Source organism: Varanus komodoensis, unplaced genomic scaffold (assembly GCF_004798865.1).
Source record: "Varanus komodoensis strain SLA01 unplaced genomic scaffold, ASM479886v1 scaffold3, whole genome shotgun sequence".
Taxonomy (NCBI): Eukaryota; Metazoa; Chordata; class Lepidosauria; order Squamata; family Varanidae; genus Varanus; species Varanus komodoensis.
This window is the reverse complement of record NW_025335761.1, coordinates 28,436,292-28,457,827: the sequence shown is the minus strand read 5'-3', so window position 1 is coordinate 28,457,827 and position 21,536 is coordinate 28,436,292. Positions and strand designations below refer to the sequence as shown.

At 52.1% G+C, this 21,536-nt stretch overlaps 1 protein-coding gene across 1 annotated transcript; it reads right to left on the bottom strand.

The window, feature by feature from the left end:
• Nucleotides 1-2,056: 2,056 nt before the first annotated feature.
• FOXG1 (forkhead box G1) lies at nt 2,057-3,505 on the bottom strand. The gene has a single exon (XM_044436693.1). The coding sequence runs from the start codon at nt 3,503-3,505 to the stop codon at nt 2,057-2,059; it is 1,449 nt and encodes a 482-aa protein (XP_044292628.1).
• Nucleotides 3,506-21,536: the final 18,031 nt, after the last annotated feature.

Below are 21,536 nucleotides of genomic sequence, written 5' to 3'. Positions count from 1 at the left end.
CACCACTACTTCCCTTCCCCCACCCCAGTAACTCTCCAGTTAGGGTTGTTGTTGTTGTTATTGTTGTTGTTGCTGTTTCTCATGGAAAGGGGTGCAGAGTCAGCACCACCAACAAGGGTGATAGGGAAGAAAGCCTGAAGAAATATTTGCAGCATTACAAGCGCGCACACCGTGCCTTTTCAATCCAGGAGAAAATGAAATGGGGAAGTTGTGTCTGTGTGCACACACAACAGCAGAACTCGAGAAGTAAGTTCGCACGTTCACAGGAGCTGATCAGGTCCTTGCCACCCAAATGCTGAACCCTGCAGCGGGATCCCAAGCAAGTCAACTCAGAACTAGGCCCCACTGAGCCAGCTTTCAGTAGGACTTACTTCCGGGAAAGTATAGGATTACTGTGTCCCATTGAAGTCAATGCGATTTCCTTTCAAGTAAGCACGATCAGATTGTTGGACGCTGTAACTTTAAAAGAGAGCAGCCAAGACTGGGCTGTAGCCACGGTTGTGTGCAAATAACTATTCAAAATAAAACAACATTGCCATCACAACTAACCTTTTCCAGAAAACCAGCTTAAGTTAAACACAACAGCACTTCACATAAACTATGAAAAATCCTTCCTTACGGCTGTATAAGTGGGCTTGTTTTTAAAAGCAACCTGTGCAAAAGAGTTAATTAAAATTTTAGCACTATCTTATGAGGACTGATTCTGAAAAGGGAAGTAAATGGGAAGTCCTGCAGTCCCTTTAAAAATTAAAAATCTATGTTTTTCATCAGGATTACAGAAAATAAGACGGAACTGGAGGAAAAATTAAGGCATAACCTTATCAATCCATTTCAGTTTACTACAGTTTTGAAAGTTCTTAGATGTAAAAAAAAGTCTTGATAAAAGAGACAAAAGAACTATCAAGTATATATGAATTTAGCCTATTTTTTATTTCTGTGTGTTCATAGTAAACATTTTTTGTAAGTGACAAACACGGGCATATGACCACAGTATCACAATCAAGAGTTTTTTTTAAGACGACATTAACAATCACTCAAATTTATGCGGCATTTGCGCAACACAGGTTACATATTTGCAAGGTTTACCTATAAGTACAATAGGTATTAACATTTCACTACATTAAAAAAAATAAAGGTGACCTGTTAGTGACCACATACATCAAAATATACACAACACAAACTGAAGGCAATTCATGATTTTTTGTCCCCTCGGATTCATCGGAATGGGCAGTGCTGGAAAACTGAAAGAATCTCATTCTGATTTTATTTTGTTTTATTTCAAAGAAAAAAAACATTTCATACACTGAGTGCATTTTCTAAAACCCAATCTTTGGTCTAAAAGTAAACAAAAGGAAAACAAAAATGGGGCAGGTAGAAAAAATGGTCTCTTTAAAAAAAGTGGAGGACAAAAGAATCCATGGCCAATATGTCATTCTTGGGCTTCTTTGCCTAATCGTTTTGCTTTCATACAAATGACAATTTGCATCACGGCGTTCATCAATTTTGCATTTTTATTTTTAATTTTCATTTTCATCGTCTGCACCTACCAACATATCCATGATAAGTTATAATACTGCAAACATGGAACATCTGGCAGCTGGGGCTGCACCTCGGAGTCAAAATGGGAAAAAAAGCAGTCACTATTTTCGATACAAGCTCTACCGGATTTTCCTCCTGTTTCTTTTGGCTCCCCAACGGTCTGTCTACAAGGCAACCCCATCATTTGCACACTGCTGACTCGCCTCACTTTATCGGAGTAATAAACGATCCTAAAGACTGAACGAACGTACAGAAAATGGGGGAGAGGGGGGAACTTAATAAAAAATACCTGGACTTTTTCCTGGGTGAGTTTTTTTCCTTTCTTTATGGTTTGTTCTGCTAAAGCGTGGCTCTCTCGCTCGCTCGCTCGCTCTCGCTCTCTCTCGCTCGCTCTCTCGCTCGCTCGCGCTCTCTCTCTCTCTCTCTCTCGCTCGCTCGCTCGCTCGCTCTCCCTTCCCCATGTACAATGCAAAGGTGTGTAAAATGTTCACTTACAGTCTCTCGACTCTCCCGGAGGTTAATGTATTAACGGGTTGGAGGAAGAGCCCTGATTCTGGTGCGTGAAATAATCGGAAAGTCCCCCGGAGAGCCCCGCGGTGAAGCTGGGCAGCGACGGTCTCAAGGACTCGCACGGGAGGGTGGCGGGCGCCTGCGGGGAGCTGGAGGACGAGGCGGCGCGGCCCGCCATCGCCGAGCTGCTCTGCGAGGTCATGGACGGGTGGGGCACGTGGGGGAAAAAGTAACTGGTCTGCCCGGCCGCCAGCAGGTTGACGGAGCAGGGGTTGAGCGAGTAGGTGCCGGAGCAGGGCACGGACAGGCCGCAGGGCACGGAGGCGGCCAGCGCGGCGGCCGTGAGGTGGTGCGTGGCGTAGGGCAGCTCGCCGTTGACCAGTCTGTCGACGCTCAGCCCGTTGGAGGCGGAGAAGGAGGCGTTGTTGCCCAGCGAGTTCTGCGCCAGCACCGAGCTGTAGGGCATCGGGTGGCTCGGGTAGGCCGAGGCGGCGCCGTTGTAGCCCAGCGAGCCGCCGGCGCGCGGGTGGTGCAGCGACAGGAAGGGCGACATGGGCCAGTAGAGCGAGCCGGCGCGGTCCATGAAGGTCAGGCCGGTGGAGGTGAGCCGCGCGCCGCGCTTGAAGGCCAGCTTGGCCCGCGACGTGGTGGAGCGGCGGCGCAGCTTGCCCGTGGTGCCGCCGATGAAGACGTCGTCGCTGGACGGGTCCAGCATCCAGTAGTTGCCCTTGCCCGGGTCGTCGTAGTGGCGCGGCACCTTCACGAAGCACTTGTTGAGCGACAGGTTGTGGCGGATCGAGTTCTGCCAGCCCTGCTTGTTCTCCCGGTAGTAGGGGAAGTTCTTCATGATGAACTCGTAGATGCCGTTCAGCGTCAGCCGCTTCTCCGGGCTCTGCCGGATGGCCATCATGATCAGCGCGTTGTAGCTGAAGGGCGGCTTCTCGTACTTGCCGTTCTTCTTCTCGCCTTCCTTGCCCCCGCCGTCGCCGCCGCCGCCGTCCTTGGCTCCCTCCGACGCCCCCTTCTTCTCCTCCGACGGCCCCTTCTCCTTGTCGTCCAGCTCGGCGGCCGCGCCGGCCTCCCCCTTGCCGGCCAGCAGGTCCCCCTTGGCCACCTCCATGGGGCCGGCCGTGGCGGGCGTCCCGGCGGCGGCGGCGGCCACGGCCACGCCGACCCCCACCCCGGGGGGCTGCAGCAGCAGCTGGCTCTTCTCGTCGTCGTCGTCGTCCTCGGCCGGGGTGGCTCGCTGGGGCTGGGGCGGCTGCGGCTGCTGCTGCTGGGCTGGGTGGTGGTGGTGGTGGTGATGGTGGTGGTGGTGGTGGTGCGGGTGGTGGTTGTTGTGGTGGTGGTGGCCGTGATTGTTGTCGCTCTGGACGGCTTCGGGCACCAGGCTGTTGATGCTAAAGGACGACTTGGGCAGCATTTTCACTTCCTTCCTATCGCCCATGTCCAACATCACACTCTAGGCAGAGGGCGAAAGTTGCACGGCCGGCAGGAAGAGGAGGAGGAGGAGGAGGCGGAGGGGGGGGCGCTGCTCGGTCCGTCTTGGAGGTTGCAGCTTTGGGCAGCAGCGAGGCGGCGGGAGCAGCAGCAGCAGCAGCAGCAGCAGCCGGGCACTTGCTCCACAAGCTCCACGGCTTTGCAAGGCATGTAGCAAGGACGGGCAGCAGCCGGGAAAGGGATGGAAAAAAGACAAGAGGGGACCAGCACGGAACGGCAAGCCAAGGCAATGGAAGGGGGGAAAGGGCCCCCCCAAAAATGGTCCAAAAGGAGGGGAAGGGGCTTTTTCCAAAGGGGAGGAAAATATGGTCGCCCCCCCAAAAATAAAAAGGAACCCCGAGTCGCTCTGTCCAAACTACTTCATGTTGCCTGGAACCCCCCTATTCCACCCGAGCAAGGGAGGGGGGATCAGCAGCCGGGGCTGTGGATCAGAGCAGCGGAGACAGCTTTAGCTACAATTAATTTCAGAGCTACAGACACACACTAGGGCTGTAAAAAAAAATTTGGTTTAACCTTTCCCACCGGTTGTCCAATCAGAGCGTTCGGCGTACAGGGACGTCTCCCTTCCGGGTGCCCAATCAGCAGCGCGTTTTCTCCTCCTCTTCCCCTCGCGCTTTCTCCGGCCTCCTTCCTTTCACCCTTCCCAGCCAGACCGAGGAGCGCAGGGATACCAAAGCAGGCGGGCGCATCACCGCGGCAGGTTACCTTGACCCCCCCCCCCCCGCCGGCCTTCCTCTCCTCTTCCTGGCGACGCCCCCTCCCCATGCACAAACCGGGATCCTCTTTAAAACCGGTCTGCTGCTCCCGAAGTCAACTGTGTTGAGACAGACGCGCACAAGCACCCGCACCCTCTCCTTGCATGTGTAGTTATTTTCCCCGCTGGGAGCTCCGAGGGGGAAATGGTGGCGGAACCAGCCGCGGCGTCTTGGCCAGGCGGGGCTGGGCTGGGCTGGGCAGGCCTCTCCCGCCCGGCCTCTCGCAAGGCTGGGGTCCCCCGCTGCCCGAAAGTGGATGCAGCGCGGCGGTGGCGGGGGGGGGGGGTGGTGCGTGCCGGCGGCAGGGCAGTAAGAGGGCTGCGATCCACTGGGTGGGTTGCGTATTCTCGCTGGGTTGCATCCGCCGTACCGGAAGAGGGAGGCTGTCTTGGCGGGGGGTGGGGGTGGGGGTGGGGGGAGGACTGACTTATGGCGCCGGAGGCCTTCGCTCCCGGCGTCCTCCTGCCTTGGCAACGGAACTATGGATGGACTCCCAAAAAGGAAGGGGAGCGACCTCCGGTGAACCCCGGGCGGTTCTGAATACTGGCAGATGAGCGGGCTTCTCTCTCTGCCGGTGCGGGAGTGGCAGTGAAGGGGTTAAAAGACCACACTCTCTTTATTTCAAACCAAATAAATGAGCGCAAGGTAACCGATCTCCGCTTCTCTTCCCGGTGCCTTTCCCACCCTTCCTGCCAACCAACCGCTCGAATCGCCTCCCCTGTGCTGTGATTTCCTCTCCGCATTCCGCTGCTCCGTCCCCCGTGCGTGCGGCGCTGGGAAGCGGCAGGCCCCCTTCCCCGCAAAAGGGTGGCGGTTCTCGGCCTCCGTTTCAAAACCGGCCCGAGAAAATGGACCCATCCACGCCTGGGCTGCTTCCACTGCGGAAAATATTTTCTGCGCAGGCGGATCCCAATGCATGCTTGCCGGGAAGTAAGACCACTTTTGTTCCGTGCGCAATGTGCAGAAGTTTGCAGATATCAGAGGTTGCTAATGCCAGGCAGAGAAGTAGCTGTGTTTTCAGCTAGCAAAACTCTATCCGCCTTTTCGCCACGGAAATGGGAAATTATCTTTGCCACATGTTCCGTATCGAGGTCCGCGTCCTTTTCCTCCTTCCCCGTACACTTTATGTTTGGAGGTTGCTTTCCTGGGGGAGGGGGCTGCTGGCGGAGGGAGAAGGCTGAGTGGATAAACGCGCCGCTTTTGTCGGACCGTCGCCCAGGACGCCGCCTAAGCTAGAACGAAGGGAAAGAGAGGAGCCTCCGGCGAGGATTTCCTTGGGAGGCACTTCGGGCTTCAGCATCGCGATCAAATCTCCCGTTTTCCACCTGCATGAGATGCGCAGCCTTCCTCGGGGTCGGGGGGCAAGGGGGGGGGGGAATCAGAAAGCCGAATGGCAGCCCTGGGGAGGGGTGGGTGAATCAGGGTTACAGCCAGCCTGTCATCGCTTGAGCCGCATCGGTACCTTTTCGACCCGTACAGATAAAAGTTGTGCGGCGGAAGAATGGCGACTCGGGAACTAAAGCAGCAGCGGGAATAAAGTGCAAAGATCGCTTTTCATCAACGCCAACGAAGTTTTCCGATGGGGGAAAAAAATCGATCAAAACTTTAAGGGAGGCGGTGGGGGGGAGGAGAAGAGCTGCTATTGGGGAATGCCACGAACAACATGGGTTGCGATAACCTCGATTGACCTTGCTTCGCAAAAGGCCTGTGCTGGCGGAATGGAGTGAGAGAGAGAAAGGCGGCCAGAAGGGACAAGTGCCCCTCCCCCACCTCCCCTCCCCCCAGTAAGATTTTGCACTTTTCCCAAAATATTTTTACTAGGTCATTTGATCGATAAAGGCTATGGTGACGTTCACTCCTGCAGTCCGAAGCGTGGGAAATCTTGCTCACACTTCTTGTAAGGTTCGGGCACCGTAGAAGGCGGTTGCTGTTAATGTTGTGGTTGTCGTTGTTGTCGTCTCTTCGTCCCTTTATGGGAGCTGGCCCACTTGTTCTCTGTTACGAATCGCATTCTCCTCCCCGAACTCGGATTTCGGAGAAAGGATAACGTAGGTAAACATTTACTGATGTAGCGCAACGATACTATATGGTATGCAGGAAGGAAAGTGTTGATTAACACAGAAGGGGGAAAAAAGCGAAATTAGCTGATTGCATGCTCATAAGTGCAAGCTGTCATTGAACTGCTTTTAAAATAGACACAGCTGGGTGTTTGTGTTGCAAAAATTCTTGTGTTTTTGCTAATACTGAAATAAGCATGATTTTGTATACCAAACATTTTCGGATCATTAAAATTTGTAATCTGCTCTGGTTGTGAAACACAAAGAGAAGCAACCGATTCCTTTGGCTGTCGAATTTGCTGATATGATATTAACTCAATCAGGTCTTGACAATCGGGGCCATTGTGCCTTATCAAAGCGCTTTGATCCATTTAATACACAAAGTGCCCAACGTGGGCATTGTTTGTTAACATGGAATGGCCCACCTCCGCCCCCCCCCTCCGCCGCCATTCCCACACACAGAGAATCTGCTCTCCAACAGAACGGAAGGGAAAGGTTTGTTTATTGTCACGCTGGCATCGCCTGTTGAAATTTTTATGCTCAGAGGTGTTCCTTTGGTCGGAACTCTTCTTTACAGTGCCTTGGGAACCGGCTTGAGAACGAAGCAACAAACACAACTCGCACAATCAGGCAGCAGTAAACACCCCTCCCGTTCCCTTACTAGCAGTGCCTTGGTCCAAACTTGCAAAGCCCAACCCCCTCCTGCCAAGAGTGGAACCAGCAGAGACCCATAACCCCCACCCCGCCTAGAAAAGTGGTAGGAAATAGGCCGGATCTGAAGCCAGAAGAAAGCAAAAGATGGAATCCAGCGAGGTGAAGTCCGTGGGATGGACTCCTTCGGCTACACCCTGGCTGTGGCTCCGGATCCAGGGAAAGCGTGTCTAGAGGCGCAGGAATAGTACATGCTGGCAGTTCAAAGGATTCCCCATTCCCGTCCCTCGCCTCCCTCCCGCCCCGCGCTGCCACGCCTGCAATGACAGAAGTTGCAATTTCGTGACTTGACTTTCTTTGCACGGAGTCATAGACGAGCGCCTATTACGCCAGGGCTCACGCCAAGGAAGCAACAACTCGAACGTTCAAACAAACCAATAACAATCAACAGCCCCACAAACTAGTGGGAAGGTCCTACGTCACAAGCGCAGTATTAAGAAATATGTTACAACGACCGCTCCCTGGCGAAGAGGAACAAGAATCCCCATTTCGGTCCTGTTCAGAATTGCATATGCATGAAATGAAATGGTGGAACCGCTCAAGTGGTGTCAATAGGCAGGTTGCCTCAAAGGGAAGAGGTGCGTTCATTTCACTGGACGAGGTGAAGAGAATTTGGACACAACCCAGCCAAGGACCCACTGAAGTCCGGGGAACTTGCTCCCGGTCGAGCCTGCCCAGAGCTGCAGCCTAAGTCGTACTGGTTTCCGTGAGGTAGTCGATCCTCTGGTTAAATCTGCCCCATCAAAATTAACGGGACCTAAAGCTCTTTAACTCCGATTGCTCTTTCCTTTCTGGGGGCCCCTGACATGGAGGCGCACACGAGAAATAGGGGTGTGTGTGGAAGAGGGGATGCTTCGCAGATGGCTCTACCAGACAGCCTCGGCTATTGGGCGGCATACAAATGAAATAAATAAATAAATAAAATCTGTCCTATCCCAGATGGAACGCCTGCGCCGCACTCCTACAGCGAGGGCGCTGGGTTCTTGAAGGCCGGAGATGCTGGTCTAAGTAAGAGGCCTGGGGATCTGATGCCCCGGGAGTCCAGGCAAGACTTCCACAAGCCCACCGAGAACCCTTCGAACCCGCAGGTTATTTCAGGCTGTTGCAAACAGAACAATTTCCCTCCAGTCCGAGGAAGAGCTCGTGAGGAAGGGCTCGCTGTGCCCAGAGCGGCGCTGGAGCGCGGCGCCGTTTCTTCTTCTCTTGGAGACACAGCTTCGCTCCCTCAGCTGTCCGCGGTGGCTTTGGGGGAAGCACGGAAGCCTCCCCGCGCCCATAGGATGACGGGTGCGGGCTGCGACGAAGGTGGCAGAGCCTGCTTTTCCATTAAGGAGGCAAGTGAACTGCGCTCTGGTGCCAGCTCCCCGCGCTGGTCCCCCACCCCGTGACCTCCAGGATCGCTCCCCCCCACCCCCGCAGTTATTCTTGGCTCATCTTGCGAAAAACCAAACGGAAAATCCAGAGTCGTGTCTCCAGAGAATTAATCCCTACACGCATTTTCTCATTTGGCGAGATGGTCTTCTGTCCGTGCATAAGCTGCAAACGACCTGGGGGGGGGGAACCTTAAAAAGTAGTGAGGAGGCTCCCCTAGGTCAAGTGCGGCAGAGCACCACCTCTCCTTGACTCGCTCCGGTCAAGAAGAGACTTAGTAAAGAACGTCAGGAACTTGGCCGTGGAGTTAGGGCTGTTTTGGCCACCAGAAAGGGCAGTGAATAGTCTACTTTTCATGTCACCAACGGGCTCCCAAGAAGCAACTTCTAGAAAAATAGCAGGCACTAAAAACAAACAAGCACCAAAAGACACTCCGCATGTCGGTCTTGGAGGTGCGCTGGGAAAACTCCCACTCTGTCCGCTTCGCTTCTATTGAGCGGGAGAAACATTGGAACTGGCAGGAAGGAAAGGGACGCGGGCAGGGAAAGTTGCCAATGGCAGCATTTGGAGGAGAGGGATCTGATCGGGCAGGAAACAGACAGGCGTCAACGGGGAGATGTTAGCAAGATGAGGAAGGAAGCGAGGAAGGAAGGAAGCGAGGAAGGAAGCCCTTCCCGCTAGGCAGGCTCTTCCACGTCGGCTGTCGGAGAGGTCTCCTTCCTCTCCACCCAACTCATCCTTAGCAGCTGGGAATGGCGCTAACGTTTAGTGATTAGAAGTTTCCCCGTTTAGCGTGTTTGTAGCCTTCTTCGGCGGGTTTTGGTTACAGGTTCTACGATTAGGTTTGCGAGAACAGTAGTGAACTAAACTTCCCAGTAAGAGGTCTTCACACCAGGGAAGTGTTACTTTGCCGCAACAGCCCTGCCTCGTCACTCATTAGGAAGCCGCAGGTTGTCAGCGACTTCTCCTCTTGGCGCGCACGCGGGTGCGCGCGTTCACACACGCGCGCGCGCGAGCGCGCAAGCCCCGGCGCTGAAACTAAATTAAGAAGCACACGATTAAGAGACAAGCGTCTACGGGGCCTGTCATTTCAGCATCCTTCCATCATAACATTGTGGCACGGGGAAATTTGCTTGAAACCCTTTAGAAAAAAACCCAGGGAAGAGCGCCTCGGCAAGAGAGAAGGCGAGGGCGCGGGCGCTTGAGTCAGAACGGCTTGCTCCGGATTGTCTTCTGCAGAGGAGGGAGAGGAGGAACTGGCAAGATCTCAGGCGCCCCCAGAGACTCCTGGAAACTCTTGTGCGTATCTCTTCGCTTATGTTCGAGCAGGTATGTGGGCAAAGAGAAAGGGCGGGCAGGTGGGCGCTTCATACCTTGCAAACTGAGCGGGGTTCTTGGTTTTTTGGGGGGGGCAATAACCCGCCAACCTAAAAAGCATTCGGGCAGGCTGGGGGAAGCCCCCCTAATGCTCGAGCTGTCTGGAACACGAAGTTCCCACCGGATGACTAAAGCTTATTGGCATGGATGGTGGAGGAGAAGGAGGCGGAGGCGGGGCGGCTCATGCAGCGCCCCAGGCTTTGGGATCGACACTCTTTCGAGAGAAAATATTTCAAAGAGTCGGTGCAAGCCCCTTCCCGAGTGTTTTCGGGCCGCTTGCTCCGTTCGCTGTCCAGCTCTCTGTCTCTCTCTCCCCAGCGCTCTTCAGCTCGGGAAGGGTTAACCACTTCCGTGAAAAGCCCCCCCCCCCCGCAGGTCTCCCTGGAGGAGACGCGGTTCTCCAGGAGACGCGGTTCATGGTCTTCGGAGAAGATGGCCCCTCGAGCAGAAGCAGCGAACTGCTCGAGCGCGGGAGACGGCTGGCCCAACCTCCTTGGAGCCTGCTCCTGCCTAGGTATGCTGACTTGGGAGTAAGTCGCACTTGCGCGGCTTACTCCCAAAGATGTGTGCAGGCGGGTCGGCGACGTGAACAAGCGCCAGGTGTGGGGAGAAGGGTGCCTTGGGCTGCCTCCGCTGCCTTGGGGGTGCTCCTTCCAGAAACACGGGACTGTGGCGAGCTCACACAGGGCTCTCCTTAGAGGAGAGGAGAGGAGAGGAGAGGAGAGGAGAGGAGAGGAGAGGAGAGTTCCCGCGCAAATAGCGCGTCGAAGGGAGGTTGGTCCCAGTCACGTCGCTGTCATCGGAACTTCTGCTCTGGCGTTGGGTCAGAAGCGCGTAAAGCGCAAAGAAAAGGAAGCGCACGATCCAGGCAGGGAAGCGAGTTGGGGGACACGCGTTCCTTGCTGCTGTAAGAGTTAAGGGGGAGGGAAGGGGGAGGGGAGGTGACGGGGAGGAGAAGAAAGGAGGAGGCAGATACATTGTAAGCAAACTTTCCCACGGCGGGCGTACTCCAGGACTAACCTCCATGTAATTTTCACGACACCACGAGGGAATTGGGAGCTGGCGCTCTCGGCACAGCGGCAAAGCGCACGGAGCCGAATGCGCTTCCTCCGGGCTGCGCTGCATTTAAGCTGAAGCGTGGCGGTGTTTGTTAAAGTTAAGGCATTAGTTTTGCTGCGGGAGCCTGAAAAGCGCAGCTAATTTAGAACCACATTCGCCCAGCCATGGTGTCATGCTGAGAAACAGGTTCCTAGAGAAACCTGGGCAAACTGGGGGACGGGTTGGGAATAAGCATTCACACACACGCACAGGTTTGGGTGCATTTTTATTTTATCTTGGCAGACAGACACAGCTACGGTTCTGTGTGAAGGCTATGTTGCCGGCTTCTTTATGGGCACCATTAGTCTTGGTTTCTTACTGTATATATTAGAGTAGCAGTAGCAGTAGTAATAGTAGAATTGCTTAAAATAGGGATTGTATCCAGTGGCCATTTCACTTAGAGTAAAATAGTTGAAATGCATGGGGTTTAAATTAGAGGAGGAGTAAATTCGATCCACTGCATAGAACCTCAGGGAAGCCACCGTCTTTAAGGGCAGCTGGCAGGTATTCAGGATGTGATCCTGGGGACCAATAAAGAAATCAATAAACACCATAAAATAAATTCCGGATCCACACCGCACGTGTCTTTGTGTCAGCTGTGTGAAGAGCTGGCGGCTCGGTCCTGTGCAAGCAGTTCTTGGAAAGGGTCGCACGTCGGAGGAGCTGCTCCGCGCATGTGCTTCCGGCTTGGCAGGAGCTCCGGGAGCGCCAGAATTTCTGCATCCCGGGGGCTGCTTTTTGCTTGTAGATGGAAATCGGGAAAGGAACACTTTTTCGAAACTGTCTTCCAAATCGTAGGTGGCAGAGGCTGCCTTCACAAGACAATCCACTGAGCAAAAGATAAGAAGGGGGCTGCAATCCACACGCTGCTTTTAAAGTAAGGCCCATTGAACACAAGGGGATTTACTTCCAATTAAACAAGTGCTATAAATATTGTTCTTCTTGAGCAATTAGCTAATTCAACCCCTTTCAAGGAAACGTTTCTGATTTATTTATTTATTTATTGTGAAATATTGGGTAGAAATATGGTACGGCAGTTGCTCTTGGTTGTTGGTATAAAGGCATATAAAGTGCCTTTCTGGTTGTTGGTATAAGGCATATAAAGTGCCTTAGCCGAGTTCCCCTCATACGTTCTTGGCAAAGCCTTTCAAATAGCCCGATTGCAGAATGAGCAAAGCAAACGCTGAATTTTCCACCTTGAGGGCCATGAAGGCAAAAAGCTCCACCAAAAATCCCAAACCAAGGCAGCCCATCCCCTGTGGTAGGTGTTGACTTTCCAGCTCCTACGAGCAGCAGGTTGAACGAATGAATCAACTCGAGCCTCAACTTTTTTCTTAGGGGCAAATTCAGTTGATAGCCGTGGGACGAGGAAGTGGCGACTAAAATCACAGCTCGGCTAAAATCAGAAAGCCGGTTGTTGGAAGGAGCGGCCGAGCAGTAGCCAGGAACGCTGCCCGCTGCTTCTCCCGCGCTAGTCCCGAAAAATTGCGAGCATGGGAGTCCGGAGAACCTCCTCCAGGCACCTCGCCCCTCGAGGGTTAAGTGCCTGAACGCCATCCAGAAGCGCTTTTTCCCCACCTCCCCGCCGCAGCGCTCCGAATTAGCCTGCATTTTGTTTATGGGGGTGTTTGTTTGGTTTGGTTTTGTTTTTAAAGGGACACAGGTTAAGCCCCCAAGCGACAGAGTTTAGCAAGCTTGCAAACAGTCAAGCGAACACAAACGATTGTGCCACTTTCTCCCATCGCTTTCACGTCACCTCACCACTGGGGAAGTCTCGGGGAGACTGGGGGTTCCCTCGAAGCAGAAAAGCTAGTGAGGAGCGGAGGAAGAGGACCAGAAAGGGAAGGGCGCAGGGAATGGAAGTGCGTCTAATTCCGAGCCTGACTTGGGTGGTTTTGATTTTTGATTTCAGTTTTTTGGTTTCCCCTCCTCCCCATCGGGCTTTTTTGACCGAGCTCCATTTGGGTGGGAATATACTGGGGAGGTACAGACGCCAGGAGTTAAAAGAGGTTGTTAAGTGCTCCCTGGGACAATGAGGACGTTCAGGTACGCTTTTCTCTCTCTCTCTTTCTTTCTTGGAATACCCTCGTAGGATTTCCACCCAGGGTTTGACCATTTGAATTTTACTTCAAAATCCCCACTGAGCTCAATGGGAGAGATGCGGTTGCTTTTGCTTTTGAATTTGCAAAGAAAGAAAGGAAAAAGAAAAGCCGGGGCGGGGGGACACGTCTGTCCAAAGGTTCCTTTGCCCTCCCACCGATGAGAACGGGTATCTCGCTGAAGTGTGCAGACAGCCCGGCCCTCCCTTCCTCTCTCGCCACACATCGCGCCCAGTGATGGAGAAAGTCCACCACGCTGCCCTTCCAGACGCTGACGCGGAAGGAGGGAGATGCGCTGGCTCTGGAGCCCGTCTTGCGGCTCAGTTCCTTTAGCATGGCCACGACAATGGCAGTTTCTCCCACACACACACACACACACACAATGAGTGTGCTGGGGGGGGGCGGGGGCAGAATTTATCCGTATTTTTGAAATTTCAGTACAAGCAGGGATATAAATACTAGTCTGCAAGCCGAGAAATCTAAGCACATCAACGGATCCTTCAGGGAATTATTTATCCTCTCTGTGTCTGGTGTGTGTGTGTGTGTGTGAGAGAGAGAGAGAGAGAGAATCATCTAAATGATTTGCCTTTCTGTCCTCTCTTAATCTTAAAAGTTTCATTGGTTCTAGGCTGGAAGACTAAAAAAAATTAGTCAGTTTTCACCTAAAGTATTTCAACTCTCCAACTGATTTTTACAGAAGAGATGGACAGTGCAATTCTGTACATGTTTACTTGGAAGCAAGAATAATTGTGTACAGGGATGTTTATCCCCAAGAAAGTGTGCCCAAGATTATACCTTATTTTATTTTATTTCTTGCCCATCGTCTTAACCCCCCCCCCATAAATGCATGGCTAACTCTCTCACTGAAATAAATAGGGCAGAAAAGTCCTTCACCTTGGTTGATACTTCGTTGTTTCCTTTGTTTTTAGAATTGGGGCCATTGATCAGCATTGTGATAGCAGCTGAAGGTTTCTCTGTGCTGAAATCTCATTATGTTGCCTCTTATCCGATCTTCAGTATAACTAAATCTAAATTACAAGCCATCCTAAAATAATTTACTTGGGAATAAATGGTCAGCCCTTGATTTACTCCCAAGTAAGTTAATGATAGAAGAGTTTAGGAGGGAGTCCTGGCCTGACAGTCACATCTTTTCACATCTCACTCACCCGTCTTGTGACTGGTAGGGCTTCTCCCCTTCCGCCGACCCCTCAGTTATGGCTCCAATTCTGCACACACCGACTCCCTTGTAAGTCTAATGAAATGAGAGAAACTTACTCCAGAGAAAATGTGTTTAAGGTTGTGCTTCAAAGGGGACCCTCGACTTTTGAAGCCCTACTGATTTAATGGGTTGCTAAAACTACAAGCTTAAGGAATTTCAGAGCAGCCGTGACTGTAACCTTTCCACTTAAAGACATGTCTTAGATTTATGTGAGACCATTACTCGGACTTTTAAGTTGGAGCTGGAGTGGACCGTCACCTGTGTGAGGGATGCCCTCCTCTGGCTCCCAGTAATTGCTGATTTCTTAGATTATCCAACAAAATAGGCAGTCAGTAGCTTTGCGACCAAAAACAAAGCAAAACCGACTTGGTGGCCACACCTCTCACAGGGCGCAAAATGGGTTCCCGCACATGGCCGAATCCTTCGCGGAGTCAAGAGCTCATTCTGTAGGAATCCAGCTTGCACACTCAGGCAAACCGTGATTTGCTGATGTCTCTGGATCTTTTGACAGGTGTGAAAGCAAAGAGGTGCTGTTAAGCTAGTAAAATCACACTGCAAGCTTCGGGAAGAGACTTTCCTACTTCTACCCCCACTCACAGCCTTAAATGAATTTTTGAAACCATTCAGTTAAAATCTACATGCAGCTCTGGGGGGGGGGGATGCTCAGAACTGTGCAAATGTATACCAAGTGCTGCTAGTCACTATTTCAATAAGAGATTGGAGAAATTTGTGGAAGATGGTGGCGCTAAGGAATCTCAGTCCTGGGTGCAAAATCACACCTCCAGTTGCAGCTGCAGTCTATCTCTGAATATCAGATCCTAGACACAAACCGTAAAGGAAGGCCTATGCTAGCGGGTCCTACTTCTCATCTGGTAGGAGGGTGTGTGCCTTGTTGCTGTTAGACACAGAAGGTTGTCAACAGATGGACCTTGATTTGATCCAACAAAGGCAGGTCTGATATATTTAATTCACAACCTCCTAGAGAATTGGAGGTAGTGGTGCTTGTTTTGTTCTTCTTTCAAAGAGGTGGTGGAAATCTGCAGCCTTTAATTATGCCTGTGTTTCTCCAAATGCTATCACTTTCTGTACCGAGGACATATTCGAAAAGTGGAGGGACGCGGTGCCAGAAAAAAAAAAAAAAAAGATTTTAGGCTCTGCTCAGTTAATACATGTTGTAAATCCATTCCATGAGGAAGCTTTGGTAGGAATGCCTAGCCGAGCCACCCAAAGCGGAGCACTTTTCAGTTTAGCTGAATTGCACCGAACTTGGCTATGCTTGACTCCGACTGTCTGGTGCCTCCAGTGCAGACCAGTGCAGGGGAGGCCAAACTGGGTACATGTGGTACTCCGGCAAGGCTATTGTGCGCAGAGGCCTGGAATCCGCAGATCAGGTGGCTGCTCTGAGATAGTGAGGCCGCTGTTGGTCGTACCTGTGCAATCGACTCCAAAAAGAACATAGGAACAGTATGTAGATAATTAGTCTAATTACTTAGAGGAACGTAATTGGCGTTATACTTTCCTGTAGCAGTGTGTGTGTATACCTCTTCTCCCTTGATAAATACATATTTAAAAAGAAGCCCTCAACTGCCTGCCTCGACATGTTCTTCTGTTTTGAAGAACGAGAGAGGAACAACAAACCCATTACAATAGTCGCCCCATCTGATTAGGCGCGTAATGTTTTCTGTTTGCGCCTTTTACCCTGGGGGGGCGGGTGGGATGGTGAATAGCTCGTGCGCGTTTTTCTTTCGGGTTTAGAAATCTTAGGCTCTGAGAAGGTGGACTTTTTATACACACACAGGACTGAATTCTATTTATAAATGTTAGGGAAATGTGCCTGTCTTCCCACCCTACAAAATAGCAATGGAGCGGCATTTTCTCAGCGAATAGGATTGGAAAATATAGATTCCACCCCCCCTCCCAAGCTACGAAGTGTAATTCAATCAAATTACAGAAAATTGCTTGAAAATCCAGAGCAGGAGCGATCCATTATGTCTGTTTTATTAGTGACAAGTACAATTACTCTAAACTAAAAGAACACTGGTGAATGTATAATTGGCCGTAATCATGTTAGTGTTTGAATAAAAATGACGGGAACATTTAACACTTTGACAACAAAATGTTCAGGAGGGAAGTGGGGGGAGAAGAAACTTATTTATTCAAACAGTTTGTATGTGTAACCACGTGAGAGAGAAACACACTTTTGCTCCGGAGCGATCGGTAACTCTCTCACCCCCCCCCCATAAGTGCCTGCCTTCTAGGGTGCGCCCCTACGGGGGGGGGGGCGACCCTCTGCTTCCAGACAGGCGCTCCCAGAAGGGCGCCACCTACGGGAGCGCTCCCATCCCTTCTGCTGGCCTAGCCAATCAGGGGAAGGACTCCCACACCCGTGTTCGCATCCCTCCTTAAGCCGGGCTCCCAAACAACAAGGATCACAATATTTGCTGTTGGACTTGCTTTAGTTTTGTTAACACTTGACGTGATCTGCGGATCTGAGTGTAGGAGGCCCCTCCCGTTTCTGCGGCGCGGATCTCCGAAGTTTAAAAACTGCGCCAAAGCAAGAACGTGGCGTGGGTCAGCGTGGGGGGGGGGAACCCCACCAGGCGCGATCCTGAGCACCGAAAGAGGCGGCGCTCAGGAGCGCAGGACCAGGAAGAAGAAGAAGAAGAAAAGGCGCAGTTTACCTGGGCTGCTTTACAAAGATTCTAAAGCCTCTGTCTGCGCCTCTTTAAAGGACCCTGTACCTGAAGGGCACCTCTATTTGTACTAAGGGCGCGGGAGGGGACGGCGTGGATTTCAGAGGAAAAACCCGGGGAGAATGATTCTGGGAAAGGGGGCAAAGCACATGCGGGCAAAAAGCCGGGTAGCCCAGCATTCGCAGCTGCTAGGTCGTCCGGGCCCCTGTCCCTTGGCAGCAAGCGCCCACGGACAAGGGCGCGGTGGGGCAGAGGGGCTCGCAGGGGCTGGGGCTGGGGCTCCAAGGAAAGGTTCGGGGCTCCGGCCTCGGCGGGCTGCTGTCTGACAACGCCTCTCGAGGCGCCCCCGTCTCCTGGTCTTGCTTCTGCTCAGGCGTTTGAAGAACTCTTAGGGTGCCCCGTGGGACTTCCCAGATAGCTGTCTTCACACGCACGGACAGACCCCGACACCTTGACCACAGCCCTTGGCTTACAGAGAAAACGATCCAAAAGTCACCCAAGCACAGATTTCAAATGGTAAATAAGGAAGTTCGCGCAGCGCCACAGCTACCGAAGAGAGAGTTTATGTGAGCACCCACATCAGCTGAAAGAGCTTTCGAGCGATGTAGCTGTTGTTGAATTCACTCCCAGAATGCTGGGAATTATGCTGTGGAGGCAAATATAGACAGCATTCCTAGGTAGAGGTTCCCTTTTTTTGCCTCTTCCAAGAACTACAGTTCCCAGGGTTCCTTACTTGAACTCCTTGACAGCAAAACAGGAGCTTAAATTTAGAGTTAAATTCATAAGCCCAGTAATACAAAGTCACGTAAAACAACACAATGAGCTTCAATTAAAAAATCAACTTTATTTGGCTCTTGGCTATATACCAGTGTCCTTCAGTTCTGTTTCTAGTCCTGAAAGGGAAAAAGAAAAAGAAAAAAAAAAAGAAAAAAATCTGGTCCGTATAACAATACCAGGAGAAGTTGGAATTGCTTGGAATTACTATCTTCTCAGAAAAGGAAATGAACAACCGGGTTATGCGTAAAGGTTTGAATAAGAATGAGAGAAGGGGAGCTTGTTGGGACCACGTTATAGGCGGCCGGGTTCAGTTCAAGCTCTTCTTGGCTTCAAAGGTGTGTTTGTTTTTAAAGCTCGGGATCATTTATATTTCCCTTTTAATTCAAACCTTTGCGATGTCTACCAAACAAAGCATCTCAGTGGCGCATTTGTTTTGTTATTATTTTCAGATCACTCCAAGCCTAGGATGCGAAGGACTCAAATCAGTCCAGTCGGAAAACCGACTTCGATCTTAACGGAGTCCTCTGGCAGCGCGATCCATTCGGGTGTGGATTTCGAGCGCTTTGAAAACTGGGTCGTGATTTACAGGCGGGGCGGGTGGGCGCGATCCAGCCCTCTGCGAAAGGGACACCCAAGTTTTAGAAACTTTGCCCAAGTCCTGCTTTTGACAGAGAAACTTTGGAAACAAAACTCTGCTTCATGTGTGCTTTTGTCCCGAAACTACCGAAGCGAGGGTTCGGAACCGGCGGTTTACGAAAATAACTCAATAAGCTGCGCGTAAGTCTTCATCTTGGCGCCCCCCTTTCCGCCTTTCCCCTCCGCGAATCCTGGCTAACAAACAACCTGCCGTTTTGATCTTTTATTTTTGGGGGGAGAGGGAGCGGCGTGCGGGGGGAAGCTGATCCGCCAAGCCCGTGACTCTCATTTTAAAGGAACAGGTCTATAATTTCTTGCCGGCATTTTCATGAACCCGCAGATGTTCGCCCTTTTCTACGTGTTCGGGCTGCTAATGCCAGGCCACTTAACACGAGAACAACAAGAGAACAGGTTCATCAGAGCTGGATCCTTTCCCAGGACGGGCTCTGGGCTGTTTGCCTTTAGTCCCTTCCAAGACACACCAAACAACGTGGGGGGAGGAAGGATGAGCGGCGGCAGAGGGAAGCCCCGCTCCTCGCCTTCGCATCCCGGCCATGCGCTTTGTCAAACGCCCCGAAGCCGCTGTTTCTATGGCATCCGTCGGGAGGAACTTCGGGAGACCGGCTGGCTTTGTTGCCGGAGGTTCGTGCCTCGGAATCCCCTCGTTTTGCGGCGCACGGTGGTCTGCAGTGAAGACAGGCCAGGCGCTTGCGGGTTCCCCTCTTTTCCCTTTTTTTTGGGGGGGGGGGTGTTCTTTGGCTTGCCAAAGTAGCGCATGGCTTAGGGGACCGCGCGGATTTTCGGGCAAGGCGGCACGTTTGCTCGGGGCAAGGCCTGGCGAACCCCCGGGGACTTACTTTGGAGTCAGGATGGGCAGAATGGTGCTGTCGCAGGACAGAGCTGGGACCACAGGACGCGAACCTCGGAGCAGTGCAAATCTGCCGGGATCCGAAGCACAGTGGCGCGAGCGGACACCGTTCTTTCCATACGCGCGAAAGTCTCTCCACCCCACCCCGGTGGAAAGAGTTTCCTTTCACGAAGATGATAAGGCGATCGATTACAAATCAAATGTTTATGTTCTGCTGCGCTTGGAGGGGTGGGGGCGGGGAGGGGAACTTTCCCCAAGAAGTGCTTGGCTTGCGCAGGTAGCGCAGGCCTCCATTCGAACTGCACCAGCGACATCTAGTGGCCCAAAGGCGCCTTCTCAGCCTGGCGGCTCCAGGCTGAAGCGGGAAGCGCTCGCCAGGAGACCGAGCGAAGCATCGCAGGCTCCCAGACCTGCTTACGAGTAGCCCCACTGAACTCAGTGAGAGTCGATAAACGGGCACAGGACTGCTCCGTTAGGCTGTGCTCCTAGGCCTACTTTCTTGGGAGTAAGTAAATCCACACGATTGCGCTGTCAATCCGCCCCGCTCCCGCCCCCTCAGCAGAAGATGGGTTCTTAATAGACCTGACGGAGAAGTTTGTCGAAGGAAGGACTAGTCTGAATTCTTATCTCAGCCTTTTGCGGAGTATTTCTTACCAGCAGAAGGAATTATAGACCTTGTTATTTGCGGGGAGGGGCACCAAGATGAAGGCAATTCATGTTTAAGCAGGAGCTGTTATTTCTGAGCTGAACACAGGTGCTAAAAAAGATTGCCACCCTCCGCCATCACCCCGCCCACCCCAGAAACTCTCAAATAGACCCCAGAAGTCGAGAGGAAGGTGGAAAGAACCAACTGCGAGGGTTCCGAGGGAGCCGTTCCGCTGCAACGGGACTCGGTCGTGCGCAGAACTTTGGTGGAGAGGCCGCCGCGGTCCCCGGCTTTTGCGGAAGGGCGATTTCCGCTCCTCAATGCTCGGCCAATTCTCGTTGACCCTGCCAGCCATCTTCCCCCTCCGGGCAGGCCCGGGTCGCCCGAGGTGGTCCGGCGATGCCATGGGAGATGACGGCCACAGGCTCGCTCTTGTCTCGCTGGTTGCGCCGCAGCGCGTTGCTTAGGTAGCTAGAAAAGGTGGCTAGGGCTTGGGAGAGATGGTTCTCCTTACCCCCTGAACTTCCCCAACATCCCTCTCGCTTTTGCAGAAAGGAAGGTAGCAAGAGAGGGTGCCACATCACCCTTCGGGCTTCGTTGTCTTCGCAAGAGGAAAATCCAGGAAAGTTTCCAAGTTCCTTTTTCTGAGCACCTCTGACTTTCAAAAGGTTACTCTGGATGTGGAGGTTCTGAATGTGATTTATTATTACATTAATACCCCACCTTTTCAGGCTGCTTACAAGCTTCCCTTTCTCTCTCTGGCATCCTCACAACAGCCCTGTGAAAGAGGTTGGGCTGAGAGTCAGTGACTGGCCCAAAGTCACCCAGGAAGTGGCCCCAAACCAGTAGAGACTAGAACTTGGCTCTCCAGAGCCCCAGTCCAGCTTTCTAACCACTGCACCCTGCCAATTCTGTGTTACAAGTTGCTAGAACTTAAGGCTGTTCTCAAAGAGACTCACTCTTCCTCGGACAGGGGTGTGGGAAGGGAACACTGAAGCCCAAGAAGCACAGGTGCTGCCTGAGATCCAGTAAGTTCAAAGTTCAAGGAAATTTCTGATGGACAGGACACGCTGGGAAAACCTTACAAGTTTAGAATAGGCCTTGCTGCTGAACCATGGCGTGGGATTCATTCATAGATCTGTTCATTATGGGGAACACAGGCATCATGTGTGAACTGCATGTGTGGCGTGAGTGTTTGCCCACCAAACTTCGCCAGCACAGCCTCCTTGCTGTTTCTTTCCCATAATTCAGGGCAAGTTCCCAGAGGATAGGGACTCTCTCTCTCCAAAACTATTTCTAGACCATTTCTAAGAATGGAAGCTTCCCAAGGGAGCATACGAGAAAAAAGCACTTTGCTTGTGCATCTTCATCCTTGGATCACTCAGCACCTGAAAACAGACTGAATGGGAAATATTGCCTGTAAGGAGATGGTCAGCAGTAATTTGCCTATGGAGCTTCTGCTGGTGAAGTCTTGATAGAAAAGAATGCTGCTTTTATGTGATGCTGGTGTTCCCCAAATGATATGCAGGTGCATGTATGTGTGTGAACCGGGCACTCAGTGCTGGGCAATCAAGGGATGGCTTCAGGGCAAATCCATGTGCTCAGATGATGTTATGAGAAGGGTGAACAGGAAGAGGAAAGGCCATTCTTCTGCCAGATAAGCCCAGGTTGCTTATGTGC

Coding starts and splice junctions, on each gene's coding strand:
- FOXG1 (XM_044436693.1), bottom strand. CDS start 3,505: ATGTTGGACATGGGCGATAGGAAGGAAGTGAAAATGCTGCCCAAGTCG.